The 12,536-nt window shown below is 40.9% G+C and overlaps 5 protein-coding genes and 1 non-coding gene across 7 annotated transcripts; 3 read left to right on the top strand and 3 right to left on the bottom strand.

The window, feature by feature from the left end:
* Positions 1 to 43: 43 nt before the first annotated feature.
* On the bottom strand, positions 44 to 1,624 carry LOC104803992 (60S ribosomal protein L31-1). The gene is made up of 3 exons (XM_010528115.1): positions 1,514 to 1,624; positions 1,222 to 1,329; positions 44 to 494 (listed from the first exon to the last, which is right to left on the bottom strand). Exons 2-3 carry the CDS (start codon positions 1,299 to 1,301, stop codon positions 215 to 217), a joined length of 360 nt encoding a protein of 119 aa, XP_010526417.1. The 5' UTR covers positions 1,302 to 1,329; positions 1,514 to 1,624; the 3' UTR covers positions 44 to 214.
* A 159-nt stretch (positions 1,625 to 1,783) lies between these two features.
* On the top strand, positions 1,784 to 3,908 carry LOC104803991. The gene is made up of 7 exons (XM_010528113.1): positions 1,784 to 2,225; positions 2,453 to 2,538; positions 2,998 to 3,076; positions 3,169 to 3,228; positions 3,318 to 3,439; positions 3,543 to 3,614; positions 3,716 to 3,908. The coding sequence occupies exons 1-7, from the start codon at positions 1,860 to 1,862 to the stop codon at positions 3,816 to 3,818; spliced, it is 888 nt and encodes a 295-aa protein (XP_010526415.1). The 5' UTR covers positions 1,784 to 1,859; the 3' UTR covers positions 3,819 to 3,908.
* Positions 3,909 to 3,918: 10 nt separating this feature from the next.
* Positions 3,919 to 5,688, bottom strand: LOC104803990 (60S ribosomal protein L28-1). 2 transcript variants are annotated; one of them, XM_010528111.1, is made up of 4 exons: positions 5,596 to 5,688; positions 5,221 to 5,378; positions 4,630 to 4,793; positions 3,919 to 4,259 (listed from the first exon to the last, which is right to left on the bottom strand). In XM_010528111.1, exons 2-4 carry the CDS (start codon positions 5,366 to 5,368, stop codon positions 4,128 to 4,130), a joined length of 444 nt encoding a protein of 147 aa, XP_010526413.1. In that variant the 5' UTR covers positions 5,369 to 5,378; positions 5,596 to 5,688; the 3' UTR covers positions 3,919 to 4,127. The 2 variants fall into 2 exon arrangements, with proteins under 2 accessions (XP_010526413.1, XP_010526414.1); XM_010528112.1 differs by having other exon boundaries at positions 5,221 to 5,374; positions 5,596 to 5,681.
* Positions 5,689 to 5,759: 71 nt separating this feature from the next.
* TRNAP-UGG lies at positions 5,760 to 5,831 on the top strand. Its single transcript has one exon. It is a non-coding gene; the product is annotated as a tRNA-Pro (tRNA).
* A 393-nt stretch (positions 5,832 to 6,224) lies between these two features.
* On the top strand, positions 6,225 to 7,535 carry LOC104803989 (40S ribosomal protein S15a-5). The gene is made up of 3 exons (XM_010528110.2): positions 6,225 to 6,427; positions 6,918 to 7,078; positions 7,188 to 7,535. Exons 1-3 carry the CDS (start codon positions 6,298 to 6,300, stop codon positions 7,284 to 7,286), a joined length of 390 nt encoding a protein of 129 aa, XP_010526412.1. The 5' UTR covers positions 6,225 to 6,297; the 3' UTR covers positions 7,287 to 7,535.
* A 115-nt stretch (positions 7,536 to 7,650) lies between these two features.
* LOC104803987 (protein IWS1 homolog A-like) lies at positions 7,651 to 11,822 on the bottom strand. The gene is made up of 7 exons (XM_010528109.1): positions 11,558 to 11,822; positions 11,345 to 11,477; positions 10,956 to 11,059; positions 10,686 to 10,857; positions 10,398 to 10,535; positions 9,982 to 10,234; positions 7,651 to 9,903 (listed from the first exon to the last, which is right to left on the bottom strand). The coding sequence occupies exons 2-7, from the start codon at positions 11,459 to 11,461 to the stop codon at positions 7,850 to 7,852; spliced, it is 2,838 nt and encodes a 945-aa protein (XP_010526411.1). The 5' UTR covers positions 11,462 to 11,477; positions 11,558 to 11,822; the 3' UTR covers positions 7,651 to 7,849.
* Between the last annotated feature and the right edge of the window lie 714 nt (positions 11,823 to 12,536).

The raw sequence follows: 12,536 nt of genomic DNA, 5'->3' as shown, positions 1-12,536 counted from the left end.
CATATATATATATATATATATATATGCACGGTAGAACAAAAGATGAAAGATCGAAAATACAAATATATTAGCCGAAAATTAAGGAACCTTAAAGAGGTAGGAAGTTTCAGGAGGCCGAAGCAAGTCAACGATGTCAGAAACCTAAAATGTGACAAAAACAAAAAACAGCAAACATATAAAATCAAACAAACTTGTAAGGATTTTTGGAAAGGGATCAGTCATCCTCCTCAATAACCTTGGTGCCCAAACCACTCAATCCTTCCGGCGGAATCTCGGCGACAGTCACGAGGGAGAAGAACTCTTCCTTTGCATCCTCGTCGTCGTTCCTTTTGCGGGCAATACGAACCCTAATTCTCCTTGGAACGCTCCGGATTCCTCTGCTCCACACTTGCTTGTTGAGCTTCACATCTACTCTCACATCCTTTGTCCCCATTGCCTTCTCTGCAAACTTTCTGATCTCCTTTATGGCGTTTGGAGCCTTCTTTTTGAAAGTACTGTAGAATATATATCAAGGGATGATCAAGATTTAAACATTTCCATTATCGTAACATGAGTAACGAGTTAGACTCATTGTTCTCATGAGCAAATGCCGTTAATGTGAGATTTGGGTTCGTCCTGAGACAGCCAATACAAGAACCAAGCATAGCATTATGAAACTGACATCTTATTAAATAAAAGAACGAAAAAAACAGAAGTTTACAGAGAACAGCTTTAACTACTTGGAATTTGTCGAAAAAAAGAATCAAAGAATGAAATTTAAAGGCAGCTGCTTTAGCAACTTAGAATTTGACGAACTTACTCCTAATTGACACAAATCAGACACCGGAAATATCTTGACAGAAGAAATCAAGAAAAGGGATCCATTAACATATTGCCCATTAGGTAAAAACCTTTACGCAACTTCCAAATAACTAAAACCAGATTTTTCAACAAAAATCCAAAGACAACATATTTGCATTGCCAGACATGATATGCACACGACAAATCAGTATTAGCAAGGACAGTTAAACGAAGAACATATGATGAAAAAAGAAACAAGAATACCATGTGTTCATCGTTCACCCAGAAAAGCTAAATCAACAACATACGTCCATGGAGCAGGATTTTTCAAGGTTATTACAATCAACTATGCTGACTGCAGGTGGAAATGATCTCATCAATTAAACGAAAACAAGAAATGGAGAAAGGAATCTAGAAACGAATCTAGGGTTCTTGTATTACCAGCCATGGAGGCGCTTGTGAAGGTTGACGGTGTACTCTCTGGTAACAACCTCCTCTTTCCTCCCCTTCGTTTTCTCCATTACCTTCGATCTCCTTATTCAGCTAAACCTGCAATCCGAAATCCGCATGAAAAAGAGAAACCATTTCATATCAACACGGATCATCGACAACAATTAGCACAAAAATTCTAGCTCAATCTGAAGAATCACGCTAACTTTCTGAGATAACTAATATAACAACAACAAACGAATACGAGAATCAAATCTAAGACGGAGGAAACAGAGGCAATTACCTTTCGTCGCGCAGGATCGGAGCTGGGGATAGTAGAACCGAGGAGCTGACGCCAGAGAGAAAATAAACCCTAACCGGGAAACCCTAATAAGAGATTACAGTACAAACTACAAAGTACAAACGATTTCTTCGGGCCAAACATGGGCCGTTTGGCCCTTTTTCTCTGATCAATTGGGCCTTTCCAAATTTGTTCCTTTCTCGCCACGTCAGCATGCGATCCTGTATGCTCAAGTCCACAGTAGGTTACACTATACCATCACTCCATCTCGTCCAAAATCCAAAACCAAAACCCCCAGCTTGAAGCTAAACCCTTAATAGTTTCAGAGTGAAGCCGAAGAAGAAGAAGAATGCTCCGATTCGAATGCTTTCTTCATATTTTTCCGTCTCCGACTACAACAAACATCCAGAGTTATATTCCCGCCAAAAGTTTCTCGCCGTTTCCGACCACCGGCGCGTTCCCGGAGTCGAAGATCGGGGAGATTCGCGCGGATTGGTCGGTAAAGAGATGGAAACTGAAATCGAAGGGTTTGGAGAGTGAGAGTGAAGAAGATATCGATTTTGACGACGAAGACGGGGAAGGAGAAGAGGGATTTTCGTCGAGGAGGAGAGGTGGGTACAGAGGCAAAGAAGAGGAGAGGAACTACGATAAAGACCCTGAATTCGCGGAGATTCTGGGAGATTGCTTGGATAATCCAGAAAAAGCTAAGAAAAAGGTAAAAGTTGGTGGATAATGGATTCTTGAGCTTGTTGATCATTTGTGTTCGGCACTGAATCTAATGAAGTTGGATGTGAGAATCAATATAAGATTGATTTTACGTTTATCAAAAAAAAAAAATATAAGATTGATTTTACGACAGCTATCATGCAAACTTGAGCTCTTGAGATGATCTGATTGCCTTAGACAGAATGGTTGAACTCTTTCATTTTCTGATGTGGAAAGATGGAAGAGAGATTGAGGAAGAAAAGGAACAAGATTCTGCACACAAAAACAGGTTCCGGAACTCCCATGAAGGTGACATTCAACAAGTGAGTGACTTTACATCATTGATTTGGTTATAGTAGCATTAGGTTCTTATTCTGCTTGATCCGTGTGAAATAAACTGAACCAAAGAATTGGTCTTCTAACCATTTCTTTTCTTGATTCAATGTACTATAACTTACATTCATCGTCTGCAACTGCAACCGCGAGTAGCTTTGAAAGGTTTTCTTGCCTCTATGTCTATGGGAATTATATCTTGATTTTGAACATGAATGAAATGTGACCGATATTGGTTTTGTCTCAAAGTAAGATCTTTGTTTTCTTGCTTGACTCTGCTGGATTAGTTTTTCTTGTAAATTGTAGTAATCCCTGTCTGTTGTCATTTTCTTACAAGTACTGCATGTTGGTTTTTGTCTTTTGATATGAGGTGAGGGACTTTTCCGGTTTTCTTTCTTCAAATTATAATCGTTTTCTTGAACTTTTTTTCCTTCCTTGTCGCTTTTCAGATTCAAATTCTCAAATTCATACATATGGTTTGAGTTCTACAACTCCCCACTGGAGAAAGATATAAACTTGATCTGTGATGTAAGCTCCTCAACTTGTATAGCTTAGCAGTCTCACTCTCTTAAAACCAAAGAAAATTCACTGCTTTTGTTCCCGATGCTGTATTCTTGCAGACAATCAGATCTTGGCATATCCTTGGACGTCTCGGTGGATACAATTCCCTGAATATGCAAGTATGTTTCACTGCGAAAAAAGAAAATAAAAGAATTGCTTTTACTCTTCTTAGATTCTGCCTTACTGGTTTATCACCCATCTGGTGCAGTTATCACAAGCACCTCTAGATAAGAGGCCGGGTTACGATGCTATCCTGGGAGCCAATATTGAACCCACCACGTTTTACAACATAGGAGATCTCGAGGTTCAAGACAACTTAGCTCGACTCTGGTACAACTCTTCCTCCTAAAAACATTCATCTCCCTTTGTTCAAGATTCATTACAAGGTCGGTCAAGGTATTTTCTGGTTTCAATCGCATGATCTCTTTGACAGGGTCGATATTGGAACTAGCGAGCCGTTGGTTCTCGATGTTCTGATAAACGCATTGACCCAAATAAGCTCGGAGTGAGTTCCCGACCATTCTCTAGTCTGCCTTTTTTGATCACTTGACAATGCTATGTCCCGGAATGGAAAACCTTACATGAATGCATGTTTGTATGAATCAGCCATGTCGGAATAAAGCAAATAGCGTTTGGTGGGTCTGAATTCGAGAGCTGGAAGGAGAACTTGACATCAGAGGAAGCTGGTTTCAGAGTACACAAGATTTAGAACTGCAACCTGTAATGTGTCACATGTTCTTGAGTTAAATACTCAAAAGATTCTTGTTCCAATGGAACAACTAGAGTTATTCTTTACCAATATGCATTCCTGGCTCAAAGGGCACATAACCAAAATTAAGGTTATGCCATAGAAACTCAAAACAAAAGTTTCAAAAGAACACATACTCTTATAACTCCTCTAGGAAAAACAAGGTTATGTAAATAGGTCGAGCAAAAACTCCATCAGTCCACAAAATACCCCAACTACAAACAGGTAAACACAGGTGAATCGCAGGCTTCAGGAGAAGATTTAGTGGCATCACACTCTCTTGGTGGCTTGCCTGTTCCTCTTCTTGACACCGGATTTCGTAACCTTGAGGCTTCTGTGGATCACGCTAAGCCTCGCGAGAGCAGCTTTTTCCAAGTCCGGCCTGTAGTAGTTGTCGGATACCTGAGAGATTCAACGAGACGTTGATTGATATTCACAAGAGATGAATAAGCAGGAGCAAAACCCATATATAGCTAAGAAAGAGACTCTCTGTAAATCCTATTGACAGATTAGCCGGGGTTTGAGCTCAGAAGCCAAGCGTAACAAGCGTATTTCACCGAAGAACCAATTACTAAAAAGGGCTCTTCTTACATGTTACTTTTCATCATCGCCCAAAGAACATTCTCGTAAAGAAACTCTCCAACTTCAACTAACACAAAAAATCTAAGCAGCAGCAGCATCAGCATCTCAGGCACAGCCAAAAAACAGAACATATCCACACACACAAAAAAACCCAAGAGAAAACACTATTCCAGAAAGAAACAAAGGATACCTGGTTGGCAACAGCCTTGGCCATTCTTGGGAATTCCTTCTTCAAGACAGATTTGTTGACAGAGGCAGAAGGCTTGCTCTGCTTCTTCGTCTTGGTGGTACCGAGCACGATGGCTTGTTCCTTGTCAGCTGGCTGAATGCTTACGGACTTCTTGTTGGCCAACCCTGAAAATTCCATCACAACAAATTCAAACTTTCCATCCAGAAAATGAGAATATGCAGATAGTCTCCCACACATGCTTTTCAAATCAAGCCTCTAAAAACTCGAGAACTCGAACACAAAGCTATTAAAAGTTCCAGACATCCCAGGAATGTGATGGAACTTCAATGAAACAAAAAAAGCTGCTCAACGATTAACAAATATCCCAATGGGTACAATCAATTCATTGTTAAATCATTAAGGTATCCCAATGGGTATAAATACTAAATCCTCTTCCATATATTAATTTGAACAAAAGGGACAAACTCTCCGCTCGCAAGTACAATCGTTGTCATTCACGAACGTCAAATGTTCAGAACTAAGAACCCTTCTCTGTCACCTCCCTCACTCGGTGTTATCTCGAGAAAACAAAAAGGAACACGAATAGATTACCAGAGTGCTTGTAGGAGTTAAGGTTGTAGAGATTGTTGGTTTCCTTGCTGAATTGAACTTTGGCGTTGCCTCTACCGAACTGTTTCACCAAGAAACAGTTGTTATTCTTCACGATCTCCCAGATCAATTGTCCCGGAACTGTCGCCATTTCCTCCTACCTTTGGTAACAGACGAGAAAACAACGACACATTGAGAAACATACACGAATAGGATCGGTCACGATGGTAATGAGACAACAAATTAGAACCATAAAAGGCAACGAAAGCCAGGAAATGAAGACAGATCGGAGTCGCAATTCACAAGGAAGAACGTGTCAGGTAAAGAAACATGCCAAACACCCAAAGAACGAATCGGTGAGAGAGGATGCAAGCTCACCGTTAGCCACTCCCAACCAGCCGACGGAGAGATGAACAGAGAGAGAGAAGTCGCTTGCTGGAGTTGCGTTGTGGCGACGAGTTTATATCCAACATGCCGAATTGTGGAAAACCCTAGTTGTAAAGAAAATAACAATTTTAAAAAATTATATTATATTAACATCCGGGCGTTTGGTCTAGTGGTATGATTCTCGCTTTGGGTGCGAGAGGTCCCGAGTTCGATTCTCGGAACGCCCCTGTAATTTACTAAAGGTTTTTATGTTTTTAATTTTTCCGTCCCCTAATCCTAATTATCTGATTTAAAAACACAAAACAAGAGACCAAACCTACAAAGAATACATGTCACATCTGTGAATAAATACCCAAAAGAAAAAGGAAAAATAAAGAAGAGACATCGTTATTTACACAAACTTCACAAAATCCATATTATGAAAGGGGCTTTGAATTGAATCTATTCACGTTTCAGAAATATACAATGTCGAGAGCGCAAAAGACGCGTTCGGCGTTGGACCCAAACATGCCAACCCACAAGCGTGAGAAATATTGAATAATACACATGCACACTTTGTAAAGTCCCAAACAGCCCACTTGGTTTATAAGAAATACCTAAAATGCCAGGAAAGCCCAAAGCCAAAACCCTCGGTTCTTCTGCTTGGGGTTTAGGATTCGTCAGATTTCGATCGGAGAGAGAAGGGAGGGGGAGATGGGGAGGAGGATATTGAACGATGCGTTGAGGAAGATCGTGAATGCGGAGAGACGAGGAAAATCTTCCGTGGAGCTGAAGCCCATCTCCACCGTCATGTCTTCGTTCCTGAAGATCATGAAGGAGAAAGGTGAGATTTTTCATCGTCTTTCGCTTTTTCCCGTCTCGGCTTCTATCTGCTTCCCAAAAATTCGATTTTTTCTTTCACAATTTTTGTTGACCTATGATCTAGAATCGTACACTGTGATAAAGTTGAATTATTCTCTTCTCGGAGAACAAATTTTTATGTGAGACAAAGAAGATTTACACCAAAATGAACCTGAAAACGAAGACGGTGGCTTTTGCTTGGAGTTCCTGTTTGATTTCCAATGTTTTGTTGGATTTCTGAGTTTGTCTCTTTTTCTTTATGATGATGGGTTTGATTTTTAGGTAACAATTGCGTAAAGTTTTAATATTTTTGTGTTTATGATGGTTGGATTGGATGGAGACCTTCTTTCTGTTCCAAGTCCTGTTTTTTTGTATTCATTGATGATGATGTCCCCTATGCTTCAATTCAGTTTTCTTCCATTGGTTTCCACTGAACAAGATGCACGATACCCACCTTTTTTTCTCTCTCTCAGGATATATCAAGAACGTTCAAGTCTATGATCCACATAGAGTTGGCAGAATAACGGTTGAACTTCAAGGGAGGGTGAATGACTGCAAGGCTCTCACCTACAGGCAAGACATCAAGGCAAGAGACCTTGAACAGTATACCGAACGCACACTTCCAACTCGTCAGGTATGTATGTATGTATGTATGTCCCCTCAAGTTTTGTAATTTACTCATTCAAGGAAATATGCAGCTAATGGCATATGATCATACATCATCTCTAATTCATGATATGCAGTGGGGTTATGTCATTCTTACAACTCCGGATGGCATTTTGGATCACGAGGAAGCCGCTAAACGGAACGTGGGTGGTCAAGTTCTTGGTTTCTTCTACTGAATATCCGATACACCATATCGCGAGAAGTTCTAGGTATGGAAGAAAAATGAAGTTTGATTCCCAATCCTGTGAGAAACCTGACATATCTCTTGCTTCTTTTGCATTTGTCTACCTGTTTCTTGCATTGTCTCTGAACAAGATGACACCTCTAAAGAACAGCTTCATTGTTAGATGGGAATGTCCCATTACGACAACATTTCGAGTAGTAACATCTATGGGTTTGGAAATGGCATCATATTTGTTAATGTTCCCAATTTCTATTTGGACAGTTACAATACATTGGATGGATGGTAAACAGAACAAATTTCATGATGGGCCATCAAATCAGATCAAAACCATGCCCAAAAAATTCTCACAGCTCCTGTTCATGCACAAAAATGTTACTTCAATATGAACAAGAACAAACTCATTTATTCCCTTACACACCAAGTCATCTGTATGAACGTATAACAATTCTATCTACTTCTCATATTGAATAACGAGGAAATGGAATTCATTCTTAGTATCACTTTGAGGAAAAGAATGGGAGGAGACGAAACTGGACAAACTAGTTAATAGTATGATCAACGTCGATTTGGACGATGAGACCCGAGCGTGGCCAACAGGTCATCGTAATCCGGGAGCTTTGGATGAACATGACTGGCCCTCTCCTTTGATGGAGTCTCCACAGATGAAGCATCGGCGTTTTCTGTGTTGGCCGATGTTACAACCTTTGGAAGAGAGCTTGAGGCTGACAATGGCTGCTCTTTTGGCTGTGACTTGGTCGGAGATTGTTGACCATAAGACCCTTTATCGGTTTTCGCTATTGCTGGGGATGAACTTTTCTCAGGAGCTTTCCCCTGACTCTTTGTTCGTCGAGAGAATTCAATTTTCGGCTTAGCATTGGTGGGTGGAGTGTTTTCCCGGACTTTGTTCTCGTTTTCATCGTCACTGAATGGAGAAAGGAGATTCAAAGTTGATGCCTGGGTTTTGGCGTTTGGTCTCTTGTGGTCTCTCGCTCCTGTTGTTTGCTTATCGGTCATCTCTTGATTTCTGGTAATCGAGCGAAGATACGAGGCCCGGGTCTGCGTCTTGGTTCTTCTATCTTGCTGTCTAATAGAATTGCTTCCCGGGAGTTCCTTCTCCGAATCCTCATCACTAGAAGATGGATCTGGAGGTGCAGAGATAGTCTTTTTCTCGGAGTTTCTTGCTTTCTCAGTGTAAAGCTCTTTCCTGTTACTTCTAGATGAAGCCGACGGCGAATATGACATTGACTGATCAACATCAGTTTTAGTATACTCTTTCTCCGGTTTAGACAATGTAGCGTCTCTTGCTGGACTCATTCTGTATGGAGGGCGCGTCTTTTTATTTTTTAAACCACCAGTTAAAGCTCCAAACCTCAGACCCATCTGCGTCTCTGAGTCTGATTCTTCCCGTGTTCCGGAATCATACACGGGCTCATCAGCATCTGAAGGAAAAAATTCATGTCCCAGTTCATCAGGGTCTTGAAACCTGGGGGATGAACAAGATGTCGATGACTTCAGCCTTTCTTTTACCGGCTTTTCACCAGAAATTTCATCCTTTTTGCTTAGCTCGTCAACTTCGCTTTCAGAATCTGGGCCATAATCGTCAAACTTGGCAGACCGTTCTGGCTTGTGGAAAGAAACCGCAGGACCTGTAGAATCAAACACTGGGGAAGTTGGCTTTTCTTGGAAAGCTTGTGGGATTGAGCTGAGTTTTCCTGGAGATTTATCTATGTGCCCTGCCGAGCTCCAAGCATTCGTGCCTTCGCGAGCATGTGTTTTATCGCCCAGCAAAGAAGATCCCAGTCCATAGTCCGATTTATCATTGTACGTTCCTTCTTTGTCAAATCGAGGTTTATCAAAAAATGAGTCATACTCATCAAAAGCAGCAGCAGAATGACCGATATCATGGTGATATGTTTCCTCAGGGCTTCTCTGAGGTTGGTATTTGTCAGCACTTGCAAAAATATTCTCCTCCAAACTCGGTGACTTGATATAATTTGAGGCAACGGCATGGTCATCAGGAAAGGTTCTTGAATGTGAACGTGAAGAAGCACGGCTTGATTGTTTTCTTATTTGAACCTCATCCGAGTAGCCAACATCAAGATCGTGTTCATTCGGCTGCCACTCCCTATTTGATTTAGCAAAGGAATCGGTCTGTCTCATCTCCAAGTTCTCCCGAGAATGCCTACCCCTTCTACCTTGTTCAGTTTCTGATAGTTCATCCTCAAAATGGTCTGATGCCTTTACCCTGCTAAAGTTATCTTTTTTGGCACTGCCCATCTCTTCATACTGCATACCATTTCTTCTTGGAGAAGGACGACCTTCACTCTGCAAATTCGAGCTGCTACCTCTATGTTGATGTTCATTTCTGTTACTATAAGAAGAAAGCGAGCTCTGTGAATCCGTGGAATTCTGCCTCATCATCCTTTCTTTGCTCGAAAGTTCTGCAGCAGCTCTTGCAGCTATACTTGCTCTTTCAGCAGATTCAGCGGCAGCACGAGCAGCATCTGTGGCGTCTACAAATTCCATTTCACACTTGCGCCTGCTCCTGTGAGAGTTACTCTCATCGTCTGGATTTGGATGCCTATATTCTCCTGCATGAGTCCTATACCCTGTATAACGTAGCGGCTTGTTTATCTAATGATTCAACCGGAACAAGGAACAAGACCCAAAAAAGGGGAACATCTTACCAGGCGGTCTTGCATTGGGGTGATAACTGTCTGAAGTCTTCCCGAGGTTAACATCAGGAGTAAAGTTGTGTGCATGGGTTGAAGATTTTCTTTCATCGTGTGTATACGGGTTTACAGGGACATGATTTCTTTCACTTGATCCATCTTGAACATTGACAGCAGGTGGAGCTTGGAAGTTTGGAGGTTCCTTGTCAGGGGCTCTTGGAGAATCTTCATGTGTTCTACTGGCTGACTGAAATGAACTCGGTCCACTCTGCTCAGACAAAATCGGAAACTCAATATTGATGGAATGGCTACAAGATGCAAATAAGATTTGGTTTATGCTACTACTAAAAAACGAATAGGTATGACAATGAAGTGAGGGCAGGTTATGGTGGTCAAGAACAAACAACTTTGCTCTGAAATTTAGTACTAACCAGCACTTCGGAGTCTTTTGGATCTGGTTCCATGAAGGATTTCGCCTCCCACTCGATGTTGTGCTCCTTGGCAATTTCCATCAAAATTTTGACCTTTGTTGGACCATCAGGAGCTTTTACAGACAACTTCTCCACCAACTAGAATATGTACAATTGAAAGGGTGATAATCAAAAAGGGTTCTCATTTACAAACAACCTTGAAAAATTCTTTTTATCTCATTTCCTTTCCTCCTGCCATTAAAAGAGAAAGGAGACAGATCGAAAAGAGAAACACACACAACCACTTACCAAGCGACTCACGCCAGAATTTGGACGCAACTCAACAGCACCAGTAGCAAAATCCTTTCCATATTTTGCTGAGAAATGCTTAACAATGTCTGAGAGTTCCGGGACATCTGCTAGTCTTTGCGAAGCATATAAGACACTTGCCACAGCTTCCTTCAGATCGGTGGGACAATTCCTGAAGTAAGATGACAATGATAAATACATAATAATTCAGACAAGTCTGCTTATAATCTCCCAAACAAAAACAATTTTTTTTTTTACACTTTTACTTACTTCTGTGAATCAATAACAGCCAAGCGTGCCACGAGGAGTTCGCAATATATTCCAACAAGCTCATAAGCAGCCACCATTTTCTCTTCTCTCACGACATGCTCCACCTGAGAATGCATTATACGAAAGATCGAAACACGGTTATGGAATCGAAACCGTGCTCAGATTGGATGCCAGAAGCTTGCTATGAACATAGAAATGAACCCAGATTGGACATTCCAAACCATTATATTCTCCAACGCACAGATAATACAATGAGTGCAAATACACAGTCTTGGTTTCACTTGAACAAGCAAAACAAATACCAATGTTTTCCGAAGAATTTGTGCCTAGTCAGAGGCAACGGACCATTGGAAAACGAAAATCACGGAAAAAGATGTCGGATTGCTTACCCGAATTCTAGCTGTCTGGGTCTGCCCAGACTCCAACAATTGAGCCAATTCTCTCCTCAACTGCTTGATCTGTATATCCTTTTTGTTCTTCAGTATCTTCAGGCGTGACGACGCCATTTGCAAAGCTGTTTTGCTGCATCACAAAGCGATGGATATTTTTTATAAATGAGGAAAATTTCACGAAAAATGTTTTAAAAAAAAAACGGGAAACACCTGATGAAATAGTATGAATCATTCGCTTAGCCACCAATTCAAGGCCAAATGGATCATAATTAAGAGTTTGATCACGCCGTTCGAAATAGAGAATCGGATCGATTCCTTTGAACCACAGAGGAAAATTAGGGCTTTTACCCCCAAGTGAGGCGAAAATCTCCGATCGAAGGGATGGAATTTCTGGGGAATCTTACCGAGGAAGCGTATATGCGGGGGAGGGGAGGAGATGAAGAAACTTGGGACTTTGCGTGAAAACATTATTATATGTTTTTTTATTATTTTTTGGGTCCTAACAAAGAGTATTTTTCTTTGCTTAATATTAAAAGGACGCTGACGTGTCAATTTTAAGAGCCCCGGGTAAACCAACGCGGAGAGGAGATCCAGTGTGTGAAGGTGCACGTTTGACGAAATAGATGGCGTTGACCGACTTTTCAATCAAAGGGGGAGAGAATTTGTCTCTGTTATAAATTTTTGGGGACGGATTTTATTGTGCTCATAAGCCTGTATATTTTATTTTGAAGTTCCCTAATTTATTAAATTCATAATTATACGTTGAGAAATAGACCCCATCGAACCTTCTCAAGGTCAACTCCAAAATACACACAATTATTCTATCTGAAAGGAATTTATTTGACTTCTCGGCACATTGTCTAGAAACTCAAAACGTTGGGTGGAACACATAATGTGAACAAGGAATGTAGATTGAGTCTTCCATGTTTATGTCGGTGCTCTCTAGTCTCTACTTTATTGTCCATTGTTTGAAATTGCAACAATTTACAACTTCACCATACACAAAAAAAAAAAAAAAACATTACATAGAAAGCCACATGATTGTAGAAACCGTTAAGATGTTGTTTTCAGTTATCGAACAAGGGCCGACACTACACTGAAATCCAGAATTTTCTTGTTTGAGGACAGAGTGGTGAACCAAAATGGATTCTCAGCTCCTACGCTCATGTTTTAGGGAAAGACGACGATT

The sequence above is a fragment of the Tarenaya hassleriana genome, unplaced genomic scaffold (genome assembly GCF_000463585.1).
Source record: "Tarenaya hassleriana unplaced genomic scaffold, ASM46358v1 Cleome9, whole genome shotgun sequence".
NCBI lineage: Eukaryota > Viridiplantae > Streptophyta > Magnoliopsida > Brassicales > Cleomaceae > Tarenaya > Tarenaya hassleriana.
This window is presented reverse-complemented; position numbering and strand designations above follow the sequence as displayed.